Genomic DNA, 17386 nt, shown 5'->3' on the forward strand with positions numbered 1-17386 from the left:
CAATCACAATCACAATCACAATCACAATCACAATCACAATCACTTTAGTACAATCTTATTGTACAAGTACACAGGAGTACAATTCTTATGCTTGGTGCCTCAACACAAATAGCAGCAAGAATACAATATAGTGTGATTGAGAGCAATCAACATCAGCGCCATTCAAACTAGTTTCTAAATAAAACGTACCGGAATCGTATAACTTAAATGTGCAAATATTGGAAGGGAGGGAGGGGAGGGAGGGACCGCCAGTGGAAGGGAGAAAACGTGGGGGGGGGAGGGAGGGAGGGAAAAGGGGTACAATGTTTGAGGCAATTTTGTGCATTCTTCTGTGAATTTGCAATAAAAACAATTGTTCACGTAAAATGTGCAAATATTTCCATATCATCTCCCATACATTCCTTGTGTATACGGGCTACAGTCGTTACTTTGCTCAGTTAAGTGCTCAAATGCTTGCAGATGTGTTTGCATCGATGTTGAAAGGGTAACATTACAGGCTGCTTGATGAGCCAGAGTTCCCCCTGGTTGTCTCTCCCGCCCACACACGATAGGCCTCAGGCTCCGGTCTGACAACACGTCTGGGAGCACACATTGCATTTCCTCAACCCCCAAATCACCAGCCACCCAGAAACCAGAGGCGGCTTCCTCCCAGTGTCCGTGCTGACGCCTCCAGCAGTAAAAGCTTAGATACCTCCTCGAAGGGGGGGGTAGAAGCTCAGTTACCTCCTCGAAGGAGGGGTAGAAGCTGAGATACCTTGTTAAAGAGGGGCACTCCCACCTTCAGATGCCTACAGCAGTAGAAGCTTAGATACCTCCTCAAAGGGGGGTAGAAGACTGATGCTTCCTCAAAGGGGGGTACGACCATCCTCAGATGAGACATGCCCTTGCATATGTCGTTTATTAATGTCCTTTCTGTCACAAAGGTATTTCATCTCTACTTTGGGAAAGCGTTTCCTAAAGCATGGCCACCTCTAGCCCTCTCGTGTGCATGTGTCTCATGTGCATCATGATGAGGTCCAAACATCAAGCAGAAGATGTATACAGCGCCTGTAAACACACCGACTCCAGCACGGGGACAGGGACTGCAGCCGCTGGCGCCCACCTCAGTCGCTTCCCAGTGACTCAGAGACACCTCTAACTAAACCTCTGAAGTTAAAAAGCCTCCCATTGGCATTAGTCACAAAGGAAAGGTCTGTCTGCCTAATGAGTGTGTGCGCGGGTGTGGTCGGAATGTTTCCTAAACAGAGCTAAACAGTAACATGTAGGGTCTGTGCCTCTTCCCCTACTCCTGACAACCTGCCCAGGCCCTCATCCGCTACTGACAGCTGGCCGCTCCAAGCTCTGCTCAAAGACCAGCTTTAACACGTATTGTTCGATAAAAGGATGGAGGATTTGTATTTTCTTGTAATTTCCCTCCATACAACGTACGTGTGTGTTTGTGTGTGCTTGTGTGGGTGTGTTTGTGTGTGTGTGTGCATGCGTTTGTGTGTGTCTGGGTGTGTGTGATGGTGTGTCTGTGTGCATGCATGTGTGGCTGTGTGTGTGTGTGTGTGTGTCTGGGTGTGTGTGTGGGTGTGTCTGTGTGCATGCATGTGTGGCTGTGTGTGTGTGTGTGTGTGTGTGTGTGTGTGCGTGCAGGTGTGTGTGTGGGTGTGGCTGTGTGTGCGAGCGTGCGGGTGTGTGCATGTGTGGCTGTGTGTGTGTGTGTGTGTGTGTGTGTGTGTGTGTGTGTGTGTGTGTGTGTGTGTGTGTGCGTGCGTTCGTGTGTTTGGGTGTGTGTGTGTGTGCGTGCAGGTGTGTGTGTGGGTGTGGCTGTGTGTGCGTGCGTGCGGATGTGTGTGTGCAGTGAAGACAGGCAGCAGCAGAGTAATTGGCCACCTGGAGGATTGAAGAATCACTGAAACCCTCAGGGATTAAAGTAAAGGAAGAAAATGATTAGTTATTAGCTGAATCAACACAGATGTTTTGGTTCTGCGGTTCCCGGTAGGGGCCTTCACAGTACCACAGCCCTACAGCTCAGAGACGGCTGGAAGGGCGGCTCCTAGCCTCTTCAAAAGGAACAACCGTCTGCTGTATTAAAGGCTCATGATGCGGTTCAGGGAGAGCGGGTTCATTACCAGGTAGTACTGGAGGGGGGATATCATCAGCAGCACGTCAGCCCGGTCATGACTCAGAGCACACAGTGGAACCATCATAATATTCACTCCAGTGTAGACCCTCAGTTAAATGGTGGGCCCTTGATGTGACTGAACTATTACCTCTCCTTCTTTTGAAGATATCAGATAAAGGTAAACAAGGTAGTTCCTTTGAAGAGCTTTTTTGTCATCATCATCATCATTATTATCTTCGGAAAAAAACTCTGATACAATACAGAACCAGCCCTAGCTAGCAGTACTGAACCCACATCTCCCAGAACCAGTACCAGTACCAGTTCAGTACCAGTGCCAGTTCAGTACCAGTACTAGAACCAGAACCAGTTCCATACCAGTAGCAGTTCAGCACCAGTAGCAGTTCAGTACCAGTTCTGTACCGTACCTATCTTGAACCTGGCGGTGGTGGCGGGGCCCTCAGTGCTGGTCTCGTAGATCGGGATCACCGTGACGATGTACTCCGTGTCGGCGGTCAGGCCGGTCAGAGAGTGGGACTCCCGGCTCCCGGCCGCCTCCACGGTGTCCACAGCACGGCCTGCATGGAGGAAGAGGAGGCGGAGGAGGAGGACGAGGAGGGACGGGAAACATCAACGGAAATGTCCAACGGGAAAACAATTATGGATAAACAAGAAAAACCTTCTTTAGATTATATTGATGCCAACAACAAAACAAGACGTCAATGGGAACCCGCACAAAATCAAAACATATGCTGCCGCAGATTTCTGCTAATTAGAGACAGCTTGCAGTGCCCCTTGTTTGGCCAGAGGGGGCGCTGTGGTTTGTTGTGAGTGTTGCGTTACCAGTGAACGGCCCCCAGACCAGCCGGTAAATCCGGGCCCCGGACACGCCCCTCCACCGCACACGCACACTGCTCTCCGACTCCGTGTCCACCACCAGCTGCTGCACAGGCTCCAGACGCACTGGCACACACACACACACACACACACACACACACACACACACACACACACACACACACACACACACACACAAACACATACACACACACACACACACACAGGAAGTAATAAAAACTGTTATTCAGCTTGAAGACAAATTATCCATGTTTTTCTACGCAAGAAGAGGCCATGTTGTATAATAATGGAGATTGTCAGTGGCCAGCATGGTGTTGCGATAGCATGGTGTTGCTATAGCATGGTGTTGCTATAGCGTGGGGTCAACATAGCATGGTGTCAACATAGCATGGCGTCGCTATAGAATGGCGTCGCTGTGGCATGGTGTCGCTGTAGAGTGGTGTCGCTAGAGCGTGGTGCTGCTATGGCGTGGTGTTGCTATAGCGCATGTTGCTATAGCGTGGCGCTGCTTTAGCCTGGTGCCATTAGGGTGTGGCACCGCCATAGCGTGGTGTAGCTCTATATCGTGGTGTTGCTATAGCGTGGTGTTGCTATAGCTTGGTGTTGCTAAAGCGCGGTGTTGCTATAGAATGGCGTTGCTTTAGCGTGGTGTCATTAGGGTGTGGCATCGCTATAGCATGGTGTTGCGTGCCTCCAGAGGGGGGGGGGGTTACTCACGGGTGCGGGCGGTGAGGTTGGACGGCGGGGCGGCGTTGCGTGCAAACAGCGGGTAGAGGCTGAGGGCGTACTCTGTGTCGGGCTGCAGCCCCTCCAGGGTGGTGGAGGAGGTGTCCGCGGGCAGGGTGAGCGTCTGCAGCTGGCTGGAGGCCTGTCCTGCTCAGAGACCAGAGACACAAGAGTTAGCACCACGCTGGAGGGCTGACCTACACCTCACCAGAGATAAAAGAGTTAGCACCATGGGGCTCTTTTAGCTAGCCAAACACTGACTTATTTGGTTACTTTGACCTTGGGAGGACAATAAGGATTATTTAAGGACAATGAAAAAAGGACCACACAGAAAGGTGTCCGGGACAAGATACCCTGCTCACTACCACTTCATCCTTCACGTTAGAACTTGTTGATGACCGAAAGCGACCTGGCAACTGAGACCAGAAAAATGCTGCCTAAAGCTACGCAGGGAACTAAACCTGAAAGCCGGCTCATACAACGTATCTGCGACCATATCTCTGTATCTTCTGGCTTGGTTTGATTTGTCAGCCTGGGTTTGGGCAGCTGTAACAGAGACAAGGTGAGGACATCGCACCGCTCATCACTAAACACACATCGGGATGTTGTGACCTGTTCTCCTAACGCAGCCCCGAGCTAGAGTTCAGGGGCTGTTCCTGCACCCCCCAGTATCCCATTTGGGGCTTTAGTGTTTGGCCCTAAATTCAAACCCTGAGGGGAACTTTTGAACGGTGAGTCATGGCGTTGGTATCCAGACGTTCTCATAGTTCAGGCGGCCACACCCTGTCTGTCACACGCCTTGGGAGAGCTTCACCTCAGGTGTCCTGCTCCAGTTGTGAGGATCAGCGAGGACAGGATGGGCTGAACATTGCAGGTAATATCGGAGGTAATATCAGGTACTAAATCACCTGATGGCAGCCAGGGCCTCAGGACATTCATTTCTTCTTCGTTTTTATTACATGCATTATTAACCTGCCAGCGGCCTTTTAATCAATACTTCCATCTAGTACTCTCAATATTCCACTACAGTGTATAAGGACATGCTCGATGTTGTGTAACACTGGATTTAGAGACCAATGGATTGGGTGTAGTTAGGGACCACTGGATTGGGTGTAGTTAGGGACCACTGGATTGGGTGTAGTTAGGGACCACTGGATTGGGTGTAGTTAGGGACCACCGGATTGGGTATAGATAGGGACCACTGTTAGAGCCACTGGATTGGGTGTAGTTAGGGACCACTGGATTGGGTGTAGTTAGGGACCACTGGATTGTGTTTATTTAAGAGCCACTGGATTGGGTGTAGTTAGGGACCACTGGATTGGGTAAAGATAGGGACCACTGGATTGTGTTTATTTAAGAGCCACTGGATTGGGTGTAGTTAGGGACCACTGGATTGGGTAAAGATAGGGACCACTGGATTGTGTTTATTTAAAAGCCACTGGATTGGGTGTAGTTAGGGACCACTGGATTGGATGTTGTTTAGCAGAGTCAGGATGAATCCCTGAGCATTTCTCAGAGAGGATAACTGGATTGGCTTCTTGTCAATGTGCAGACGATGTATCAAAGGAGGGGGGGGGGGGGATATGTGGCTCTGACCTCGCGGGCCGTAGGTCAGCCTGTACCCCTGGAAGGAGGTGGAGGGGCGCTCCCAGGCCAGAGACAGAGAGAAGAACCCAGCCTGGACCAGGCGCATACTGGACGCCCCGGGCAAGGACCCTGGGGAGACAGGAGCAGACCATGAGCAGAATGTTTTATCTTTCCATCGCGTCTGTCTGGGTCAACATACATGACATCATCCATTCGTGTACATCTGTCTACCAGGAGGCAGTTTACTGCCCGACAGGAGGCCTGAACAACGTCAGAGCGGCAGCCCTGTGCCGCGGTGTTGTTCAACTCACTGGTGCGCTGCTTGGCGGACGTGGACTCGCCCACACTGTTGGGGTACTGGGCGATGACCGTCACCAGGTAGTCCGTCCCCGACCGCAGCTCCCGGGCCGTGAAGGACCGCTGGTTCGCCGACACCGTCTCCTGCCAGAGCAAACGCAATCGTTGAGCAAGGCAGGTCAAGGAGGTTCCCGAGGAACCATCCACGAGGTGCCAAAGATAAGCATTCTTCATGCCCATCCTTCTCTGGTTTGACTCCCTCTGCCAACACCTACTCTGAGGATAATGAGGATCCGCCTTTCAGACATGAGGACATGTTCATCCTTGTTTCACCTCACCTCACCTTTCATGCACCTGCATCTAGCTGTCCATCTAGATACCAGGGCTTTACCGCCAAGCTGCATTCCCAGGAACCCACCTGACGTAAGTCTGCGGTGATTGGCTGTCCCAGGCCGGACAAAGGCGTGTACTGGACCACGTAGCCACTGACGGGCCCTCCAGCCGGACTCCAGCGGAACCTCAGCGAATCAGAGGTCTGTCCCACGAACTGAACGTTGGACGGACCAGAGAAGGCCTCTGTGGAGAGAGGGACAACGTCAGGATGAGGATGACGACCGTTCTGTCTCTCTAGGACAACCTGAGAAGGAAGACGACCACCTGTCTGTCTCTCTAGGACAACATGAGGAGGAAGACGACCACCTGTCTGTCTCTCTAGGACAACATGAGGAGAAAGACGACCACCCGTCTGTCTCTCTAGGACAACATGAGGAGGAAGACGATCCCCTGTCTGTCTCTCTAGGACAACATGAGGAGGAAGACGACCACCTGTCTGTCTCTCTAGGACAACATGAGGAGAAAGACGACCACCCGTCTGTCTCTCTAGGACAACATGAGGAGGAAGACGATCCCCTGTCTGTCTCTCTAGGACAACATGAGGAGGAAGACGACCACCTGTCTGTCTCTCTAGGACAACATGAGGAGAAAGACGACCACCTGTCTGTCTCTCTAGGACAACATGAGGAGGAAGACGATCCCCTGTCTGTCTCTCTAGGACAACATGAGGAGGAAGACGACCACCTGTCTGTCTCTCTAGGACAACATGAGGAGGAAGACGACCACCTGTCTGTCTCTCTAGGACAACATGAGGAGGAAGACGATCCCCTGTCTGTCTCTCTAGGACAACATGAGGAGGAAGACGATTACCTGTCCTTCTGTCAGTGAACAAAGTGCATACTGAGCTGGGTCCCTGATCCATTGCGGAGAGCAATTAGTATCTTAAGTGACTCTGTGATGTCAGAAAACAGCTGCAGGTCATTAGCTGGCTCAGTCTCCAGTCCTTTGTGATTTTATTCAGTGTTAAGTGTTGAATGTGACTTATTCAATGTTAAAGGTTGGGTAGGTGATTTGCGAAACGCCAGCAGATTTTGAAAATACACAACTCAAATGGTCCTACCCCCTCTCCTTCAACGCTGACTCTGACTCCACCCATTCCAAGTACCTGGACGCGCAATCATGCACGAGCGCGAACAGAGATGCGCGAGAGCGAGCCAGGCTAGCTTAGGTTTTCGTTTAACAACATGGCACTACATTCAGCTGTAAGTTGCACCCAGTACCGCGGGAAGTAGGAGTGCTGGGGGTGCTGCAACACCCCCTGTCCGAGGCCCTGTCTTATCACAGAAAACGATCATTTCTAAAAGCTCCGGCCAAAGTGGAGATTTCTGAAAACGCCGGTTATGTGTTGTCGTGTCAACGGGGAGAAACGGGATTTTAGGTTCTGAAGCGTCACATTATGCACCAGGAAATGCTTAACGTCATGTGAGCGCCCGCTGTACCGTATTGGTCCGAATATAAACACAAACCCCATTGTAAGACGACCTATATTTGGAAAAAAGATTTGAAGACCAGATCCGTTTTTTATGAATAAATAAATTGTATTCATTGAAATAATATACGAAAATAAAAAGGCATCGAATAAAACACTGCATTGCCACTAAACAGTAGTGCAAATAGGCCGTACTGATGTGTACACCAAAGACTATTCCTGACACTCCTCTGCCCCGCTGTGTTCGCTCTGGCTGTGGTCGCTCCGAACTGTTTCGGCCCGTGGCAAAGCGAGTCATCCTCGCGCTGTCCAAGGCATTTTGAGACGCAGCATTTATTTAATGCTCATATGACCTAGTGCTGAAAAAAGGTTATATGAAAAAGTGTGAGGGTAGCGGTGGTGCGCTAAACTTGTTCTGTGAGCAGCTGGATGTGAACGATCGATTTTCAACTGTCCGCGCATGCACTGGTGTAATTGAGCTGCGCTGCTATAGGCCTACATCTTTTTTTATCAATGTAACGAGTTGCGAGTCTAGTGCAGGCTGAGTTTTTTTTTTCCCCAGCACCCCCTGCTGAGAATACGTTCTCGCTGCAATGGTTGGACCAGATGTTATAAACATTAAACGGTCACATAAATCATTACTATTTTTAGAAAATGTATGTTTGTTTCATATAATTGTATTGGAAGTCCTGGTTTTCACTAGGGTTGCCGCGGTGTGGACATTTTCACACCGAGTAATACACTCGTCTCCACACCGGTATTACCGAGTATAAACGGTATAAACTTTGAAACTAGGTCAACCGCCACACAAGCATCGGTTTTTAGACCCTTCTCGTCCTTCAGTTGCCGCCAACGTTCGAAAGCAGCGCCTAGGATTATTCTTGATTTCAGTTTTTCTCTTTCAGCGTTTTTATTATCAATTACTCTCTGAAAAAGAGTTTTCCTTCTCTTTGCTGGTGGTGGTGGTGGTGGTGGTGGTGGGGATGGTGGCGTCTTGTCTGCCATGGAAATTGTCTTCTACTGCTAGGTCCAAATGTGGATTAACTAGTTCCAGTAGCTACCGCAGGATAACAACAAACAGGAGCTTGCTCTGGGTCACGAGCTCTGGGTCACGAGTACTGCACGAAGGGGTCGCGCGCGGGGCGCGGGGGAGGGGGAGTGCAGTACGACCGTTTGATTGACGTACTTACTGTCCAATGCAACTCGGTGGCAATGGAAATGATTGGCTGGAGTTTTTCGAGCCCTGCCCGTTCCACAGATGATTGACTTGTTTAATTTTCATGTCAGTACTTCTAACTCAGTGGCTGTAAGCGGGTTATGATAAGGATTTCAAGTAATTTTGCAAAAATGGCCAAAAAAGCAAATCACCTATACAACCTTTAAGTTCATTTCTGTGAGCCTAGCATATATTAAAGGTTAAGTCAATCAAGCTACCACTTCTTAAGGGGGCCCTCTAACGGGGGCCTCTAGCGGGGCCCTCTAGTGGGGGCCTCATCGGGTGCTAGTGTGCAGATGGGCGGTGGGCCCATACCGTCGCTGGCGTACACGCCCCCGGCGCTGGAGCAGACCCGCGGGCCCACCAGGGGCAGCAGCGTGTTCAGCAGCTTGAACTCGCCCACGAAGGAGGTGAAGTCGCGCCGCGGCTCGGAGGCGATCAGCCCCAGCTCGCTCCGGTCGGCGCTCTTCACACCTGGGGGAGAGACAGGAGGGACAGCGGGCTTCAGAGAGGGAGAGTGAATGTAGAGAGGTGAGAGGGTCTGGTCAGAGCCTAACCGGAGAGAGAGTCTGCTCGGAGCCCAAACAGAGGGTCTGTCAGAGCCCTAACAGAGAGATTCTGGTCGGAGCCCAAACAGAGAGTCTGGTCAGAGCCCAAACAGAGAGTCTGTCAGAGCCCTAACAGAGAGAGTCTGGTCAGAGCCCAAACAGAGAGTCTGTCAGAGCCCTAACAGAGAGATTCTGGTCGGAGCCCAAACAGAGAGTCTGGTCATAGCCCAAACAGAGAGTCTGTCAGAGCCCTAACAGAGAGATTCTGGTCGGAGCCCAAACAGAGAGTCTGGTCAAAGCCCAAACAGAGAGTCTGTCAGAGCCCTAACAGAAAGATTCTGGTCAGAGCCCCAATAGAGAGAGTCTGGTAAGAGCCCAAATGGAGGTGGGTCTGTTCAGAGCCCACATGGAGGGAGTCTGGTCAGAGCCCAAAGGGAGAGGGTCGGGTCGGAGCCCAAACAGAGGGAGTCTGGTCAGAGCCCAAACCGAGACGCCTACCGACTGCGAACACGATGACCCCCTGGCTCCGCAGCCTCTGGGCGGGCTCCTGCACGCTGTCCTGGGACTTGCCGTCCGTGATCAGGATGACGATCTGAACAGGAAACAGCATGGCCCCGACAGGAAGTGGAGGTGAGTACAGGTAATTGGACAGCATTCTGGTAAACAGGCCGGAGATCTGAAGACTTGTTTTAGTCAAAGCTCTCAATCAAATGCCCACTGAATCCCTTCTGATAATCTTATATTTTGTATTCCTTTCTCGCACCAAGACACACTTCTTGTATGGGAACATACTCACCATTCATCACATTCGGGTTAATAAAGTAGTGTAACAGTTCTGTAACAGGTAAGAGGTTGACCTCCCACCTTTGGGACGTCCCGACTGGTCGCGGGGTTGAAGAAGTTGTCCGCGACGAACTTGAGGCCGGCCCCGGTGCGAGTGTTCCCGCCCTTGTAGGTGAGGTTCTCCAGGGCCTGGAGCAGCTCCGTGCCGTTCAGGTAGGTGGTGAACGTGAACTCAACCCTGGTTCACAACAACCACAAGTTGGTGACCGGAACTCCTCAACATGATGAACGTGTGGCTGGGGTCAGACCAGTAACAGGACTGAACCTTGACTTTTTCATTTACCTCGACGTGTCGCTGTACTGCACGGCCCCGAAGCGGACTCCTGATTGGCCCACATTGCTGATGAAAGGCCTGGCCACGCCCACCATCAAGCCTTTCACCTGCAGGAAGTTGATCTTGCCGATGCTGGAGGATCCGTCGATCAAGAAGACGATGTCTGCTGCCTGAGCGTTATTACACCGGCCTGGGTAGGGTTAGGGTTAGAGTTAGTTATCACACCTGCATGGATGGTATTAGGATTAGGGTTAGGGTTAGTTATCCAACTGCCTGGATAGGGTTAGGGGTAGTTACACAGAGACTCAGGAACACAACGCAAGATTATACAACGCTGGAAGGATTGTAATTATAATCTTACCCTGAGCCTTAGCCTGGTTTACAGATGACAGTAGGACCGCCACAGGCAGAAACCAGCCCCACATCTTTACTACCTGGCAACAGACAGACAGGTTTAGACACAGCGTGACATTTAAACCTTTAGCACTTTCATTGTGAAAATGAAAGGGTAAAAGTATTCTCCACACTCTACACTATAATCGAATGTTTACTGTTTGGATTTAAATGAAATCACCAAAGCATATAATGATGAAGAAAAAGAGGTATAGGTTAACATGTACCAGCAGGCTTGGTAGTTTAAACAATAATAATGAACATATTTTGTTCATTTTCATGCAAAGCCTTTAACATGCAGCAGGCTAGCATGTCTGGTGCCTTTTGCAACAACCCTGCAGGATCACTTCCTCCTGCCTGCAGCTCATCTATCTAACCGATCTGATTAGCGGTAAGACTTCTCATGTAACTGCCATGGTTCTTCTGTGTCTTTCATTGTTGTAAAATGTAGAGAAACATTGGTCAGAACCACTTGTTTACTGGTTGAGTGTTCAAACATTGCTACAGCTTCTGTCATTCATCCAGGAGACATAGTGGAACATAGGTATGTTCTTGTTCAGGAACCTGGAGGGCTTACTTTCTGAGACCAGAGATAATCTTGTCCCTGGACTACAATTACACTCCACTTGTGGAGCTTCAGTTCCTCTCACAGCACCTCACGCTGAATATCCCACCTGAACTCGGACGTCTAGAGACTGGCAGGTGAGGCTAATGGGAGGCAGTATCGCCTATGGCTGGGTTTCACCTACAACCCATAACACCTGGATGTGTGAGGAGCCTCGTGAGGCCAGAGATCTGATGGCACAGTATGCTCGTCCAGTCAGGTGGTAAATGTCCTCCTCATGTGTGTACTATAAAATGATCTGTCAGTAAACTTGATATAATAAAAACCAAAACTGTGCTAATTACAAAACGTTTGAAATCAAGTAATTTATCGTCATGTTTTATTTCCAACAGAAGTTGAATCACTCTTCGGTTTGGATGCACCGTAGAGAGACAGCACACAAACTAACTAAGACCAGACCTGGCCCCTCTCACATCAATGGAGCAGGCGGAGATGTGGGGAGCATCTTTGTGTGAAAGCATCTTGAGTTTTGGACGACCATTCCCACGCTACACTGAGCGTCCTCTTCAGCTTCCTGCACCCTGACTGTTTGTTCTCCCCTTCAAAGGAGATCATTTTACAAGAAGACATTGTCTATTACTTTAAAGGCAGTGTTCCACACATCAAGCCTAAAGTGTTTTTGTTGATCAAATCACTGAGATGACTCCAGGTCACTTTGGATTACATGAGGCGCGCGTCTCTGCAGATTGCAGACAGACATTGCGCCTACTGTGGCATGTGGCTTTAATTCCTCTGGGAACGCCGAGATGCGTGTTGGGGAAGGCGAGCCACAAGAAAAGGACGTTGTGAATATCTTGCAGATGGCACATCACACGGCAATCCTCTGAGAACGGCTTTGATTACCAAGCGACCTCGAGAGAAGGAACCAAGGTTCCCCCAAATAGTCTTCCCATCAGGAGAAGACAGAACAGAAGAAGAACGAAATTATTCGATTTTTGATTTTTCAAAGCAAGACCAACTGTGACCTAGGAAAGAGAAATCCTCTCAACATGTGAATGGATCCGAGTTGATCTCCTGAGATCGAGCTGAACTGCTTCTGTGAGTCACTTGGTACTACTCAGCATCATGCACCTGGAACAGATGTGTGAACATCAACCCTACGAACACTACAAACATTATCCTTTCATATAATGGTGTCAGGCTTCGAGGAGGAATTTCTATTTGTGGAACAGGAAATGGAGTTGAGTTGGCCCTGTCCCTTGTCTGACTTTGTCCCAAACAAACGCTTCAGAGACTTTTGAAAAGCCAACAGCCCTTGGAGATCTGTTAGTGTTTACCACGCTGCTGTGACTCAGAGGAGCACAAAGCCAAAGTTCCTCCGACATGCAACCCATAAATCACACATACCAATGACCTTGCATTCACCATGTACACAGTTGGGATTAAACAATACCTACGGTAGGGATTAAACAATACCTACGGTAGGGATTAAACAATCCCTGATTTGATGATGGGTTCACCAACATCCTCAAATCAATTGTGTGAAATGAAGTCCTATGGGAGTTCAGCCCATTTTGCCTCCCTCCTCTGTCCTGTGGTGCTGCTGAGGGCGGCTCCTCAAGTCCTCCAGGACCAAGAGGGACCAGTGGGGACCCTGAGTCCCCCCAGGACCCAGAGGGGTACCAGTGGGGACCAGTGGGGACCCTGAGTCTGCCCAGAACCCAGGGGGGTACCAGTGGGGACTCTGAGTCCGCCCAGAACCCAGAGGGGTACCAGTGGGGACTCTGAGTCCCCCCAGGACCCAGAGGGGTACCAGTGGGGACTCTGAGTCCACCCAGGACCAAGAGAGGTACCAGTGTGGCCTCTGAGTCCACCCAGAACCTAGAGAGGTACTAGTGGGGACTCTGAGTCCACCCAGGACCCAGAGATGTACCAGTGTGGACTCTGAGTCCACCCAAAACCCAGAGAGGTACTAGTGGGGGACTCTGAGTCCCCCCAGAACCCAGAGGGGTACCAGTGGGGACCCTTAGTCCACTCAGGGTCCAGAGAAGTACCAGTGGGGACCCTTAGTCCACCCCGAACCCAGAGAGGTAACATTGGGGACCCTTAGTCCAGCCAGGACCAAAAGTGGGACCCGGAGGACGCTTAGTGAAGACCCTTACTGTGGACCCTTAGTGTTGACCCTTAGTGAAGACCCTTAATGTGGACCCTTAGTGTTGACCCTTAGTGAAGACCCTTACTGTGGACCCTGAGTGTTGAGCCTTAGTGAAGACCCTTAGTGAGGACCCTTAGTGAAGACCCTTACTGTGGACCCTTAGTGTTGACCCTTAGTGAAGACCCTTAGTTAGGACCCTTAGTTAGGACCCTTAGAGAAGACCCTTACTGTGGACCCTTAGTGTTGACCCTTAGTGAAGACCCTTAGTTAGGACCCTTAGTGAAGACCCTTAGGGTGCGTCCCATTTCTACCCCTTACCCCTCCCCCTTACCCCTCCCCCTTGGTTTGAAGGGGTAAGGGTGTCCCAATTCTCATTTTGGTTAAGGGGTAGGGCGAAGACAAAAGGCTACGTAGCCCTTGAAACGAAGCGAAAACGTAGCTTGAAACGAAGCTATCGTGAGGACCCTTAGTGTTGACCCTTAGTGAAGACCCTTACTGTGGACCCTTAGTGAAGACCCTTAGTGAAGACCTTTAGTGAGGACCCATACTATTGACCCTGAATGAGGTCTCTGAGTCCACCCAGGTCCCAGTGTTAGAACCCTCTAAAGCTGTGCAGACAGCATCACCATGGTGATTAAAGTCCTCTCCTCACGCTCAGACGCTGGCTGGCTCCGTAGAAGAAGAGATGATGTTGATGAGGATGATAATGATCCTCAACAGATGATTACAGCACGGAACATAATATTTACCAACAGATTTGAAAAAGTGAAACTCTGTGGTTGAATAGTTCGGAAGCATAACCTTTAATTAAAACATTCCTGGGGGGGCCTCCACACCTGGAAGAGTTAAAGCATACTCTCTGATGTCCCGCCCACTCTCCCTCTCACCTAGGAATCTAGCCAATCATATGGGTTCAAAGGTCAAGGATTCAAAAGGGCAACAGAACCAGTAGAATAATGAAGCAAAGAGACGGCGACAGCGGATGAAGGAACGTTCAGGCGGCATTCAGGCAGAAGGAAAGCTAACAGAAGCTAAGGGCTAGCGGAGATGCCATTCTCCGGGGGGGTCCTGACCCTAGCCCTGTGTGGAGGAGAGTGTGGAGTGGGAGACTGGCTCGCTCAGCATGGCGTGTCCTGTCATGGAGAATCAGCCTCCAGCAGGCTGCTCCGGTGACACAGGGAACTGTTACAATCATTGAATCTGATGCTTTCCCTCACTGAGTCCAGGCTGAATGGATGAATTAACAAATTGATGAATAAAATAAATAGAATTAAGATGTCCATTCATACTGGGGTTGTCTTAGTAAGATTAACTCCAAAAATGAACGATCAGAGTCCAGCCTGTCCTGATCCGAACGACCTACTGACCTCTGTGTCAGATAGAAACGGTAGGCCTTAGACATATTAGACAGAGACGGTAGGCCTAGAACATGTCAGATAGAAACGGTAGGCCTAAGGACATGTCAGATAGAAGCGGTAGGTCTTAAGACATGTGTCAGATGGAAGCGGTAGGCCTAAGGCATCTCAGATAGAGACGATGGGCCTAAGAAATGTGTCAGATGGATACGGTAGGCCTTAGACATGTGATAGAGAAGGTTGGCCTAAGACATGTCAGATGGAAGTGGTAGGCCTTTGACTTGTCAGATAGGGTAGGTCTAAGAGAGATGAGTCTGATAGAGACGGTAGGCCTAAGACATGTCAGATAGGAACGGACGGTAGGCCCAAGAGATGGGTGATGGAAACAATGTAAACACCAGTAAAGACTCTGACTGGATATTATAACTGATAATTAGCGCTGATATCTTGGTAATATTACAGTTTATCATATCTGCGTGGGTCACAAAAGTTAGGGTTTGGAGAACATCGTCGTCAATAATGCGCTGCAGCGGGAAGATATGTTTCCCATTACGCACGATATAAAAACAACACTTTTCATATCCTCCAAATGTATTTGAAGCAATATCAAACAATATCAACACCTTTGCACTAGTCTGTGATTAACGCGTCTCTCTGGATACTAAATGTAGTCGGGTTCGCCCGAGGTCACCATCTTCGTAATGCCATATGCGCACTAAGAACTTCAATGCGTCGCAGAACGCACGGCCAGGAGGCGCATAACGTTAGCCGTTTTAATTCATCTGTCCAGTGTTCTGACGTGAGCCTAAAACAGGCAGTAAAACCAAGAAACTGCGTGATGATTAATCGGATCGGTTATTAGCAGCACCCTAACTTTATCAGTATGCACATTATGGTCTGCAAGCCCTATGCTGAGATTATAAAGTGGTCCGTTCACTGACATCTACAAAGTAAATGCACAATATGAAATCTGCAGCCTAGAAGTTTAGAATTGTTTGCGATTTACGTCCTTAGAATATTCCCAGTATTCCCAGTTTTGCAGCGGGCCTACCTGACGACTCCTACAATTCTCTGTGTAGCAGCTCCTCTGGACCAAATACTTGTTCACGTCCTATCCAACCGTTCCACCTGTGGCATATCCTCTCTCCCTCTCCCTCTTCTTCCTTTGCACCGGTATGTTCAACGTAGAAATGTAACCCGGTGATGTCCACCTGTCAGCGATGATAGGGACGGAGGAAATCCGTGAAAGTGAGTAACCCGCAGTAATGTCACCCAAATCTTCTGACAGCGTTAATTTAGCGCGTCTAAGTGCAGAACGTGTCTAGTGGTGAGGTAACATGCTGATGATGAATAGCTGAAGCCATTCTGATCCGTGAGGCTCCGTTCCTCCACTCGGCTTAACTAAGCAGCAGCGGAACCGTCCAGACTTGTTGGGATGCCTGAGGGATCATTGGCTCTCCCTCTTGCCTTTCGCTTTTTTTTTTCTCTTTTTCTTCTTCAAACCTCCCCGCGCTGCCTCCCTCCCTCCCTTCAAACCTCCGCATTTCCCTCCCTTCATATCTCCCCCTCTGCCCCAGCTTTCAAACCTCCCTCTCTTCCCCAGCCTCCAAACCTCCCTCTCTGCCCCAGCCTCCAAACCTCCCTCTCTGCCCCAGCCTTCAAACCTCCCCTTCTGCCTCCCAGCCATCAAACCCCCCCCCCCCACACTTCCACGCTGCCCGAGCCTTCAAACCTCCCCATCTCCCTCCCTCCAAATCTCCCCCTCTGCCCCAGCCTCCAAACCTCCCCCTCCTCCCATACTTTTGACCTCCCATGCCTTCCTCTCCCTCTGCCTCCCTCCCCCTCTGCCTTCCCCCCTCTGCCTTCCCCCCTCTGCCTACCTGCCCAAGCCTCGCCCTCTAAAGATCTTCATAACTACACAAGATCAACTGCAGCTCCCTCATAAATCAACATTCGTGACCTCATCCAGTGTTTTTCAGCCGGGCACTGTAGCGGTACGTCAGCACACTGCTAGATAAACGCCTGCCCGTATACTATCTACTTTATGCTATAAAAACACTGCGAGATAAACACCTGCCCGTATACTATCTACTTTATGGTATAAAAACACTGCGAGATAAACACCTGCCCGTATACTATCTACTTTATGGTATAAAAACACTGCGAGATAAACACCTGCCCGTATACTATCTACCAGAGGTGGGGGTAAGTCATTCATGTGCAAGTCACAAGCAAGTCTCAAGTCATAACCTTCAAGTCTCAAGCAAGTCCCAAGTCACTGTGGTGAGAATCAAGCAAGTCACAAGTCAAGTCATTGCTCAGGTCAAGCAAGTCACAAGTCAAGTCATACAAAAATCTGATGATCTAACCCAGTTTCCACATTTAAAAATCGGTAAAGAGAGTGGTTCATAAGTTGAGTTTTATTTCAACATTAACAATAACAATGTCTTAACAATAACAATAACTTAAACTATTCAAAACATTCCAAAACCATTATTTGCATAGTTTGAAAATGTTTTTTATGATCATTACCTCCAACCTATGAACAGAATCAAATATAACCTCTAGGTAGCTGTATACGACAACAGTTCAAGTCAATCACTCAATCTCCCTACATGTTGTAGAATATTATTTGCAACA

General features: G+C 49.6%; 1 protein-coding gene across 1 annotated transcript in view; it reads right to left on the minus strand.

Moving 5' to 3' along the window:
- col7a1 (collagen, type VII, alpha 1) overlaps positions 1-16262 on the minus strand; it is a 72306-nt gene extending 56044 nt beyond the window's left edge. The window contains exons 1-12 of the mRNA XM_030374688.1: positions 15798-16262; positions 10640-10712; positions 10288-10468; positions 10026-10182; positions 9660-9753; positions 8929-9087; positions 5994-6151; positions 5590-5719; positions 5288-5407; positions 3683-3838; positions 2951-3070; positions 2536-2685 (exon numbers count right to left, since the gene is read on the minus strand). Of these exons, the coding sequence (XP_030230548.1) occupies positions 2536-2685; positions 2951-3070; positions 3683-3838; positions 5288-5407; positions 5590-5719; positions 5994-6151; positions 8929-9087; positions 9660-9753; positions 10026-10182; positions 10288-10468; positions 10640-10703 (1489 nt within the window). The 5' untranslated portion in view covers positions 10704-10712; positions 15798-16262. The remainder of the gene's footprint in view (positions 1-2535; positions 2686-2950; positions 3071-3682; positions 3839-5287; positions 5408-5589; positions 5720-5993; positions 6152-8928; positions 9088-9659; positions 9754-10025; positions 10183-10287; positions 10469-10639; positions 10713-15797) is intronic.
- Positions 16263-17386: the final 1124 nt, after the last annotated feature.

This window comes from Gadus morhua, chromosome 13 (genome assembly GCF_902167405.1).
Source record: "Gadus morhua chromosome 13, gadMor3.0, whole genome shotgun sequence".
Lineage (NCBI taxonomy): Eukaryota > Metazoa > Chordata > Actinopteri > Gadiformes > Gadidae > Gadus > Gadus morhua.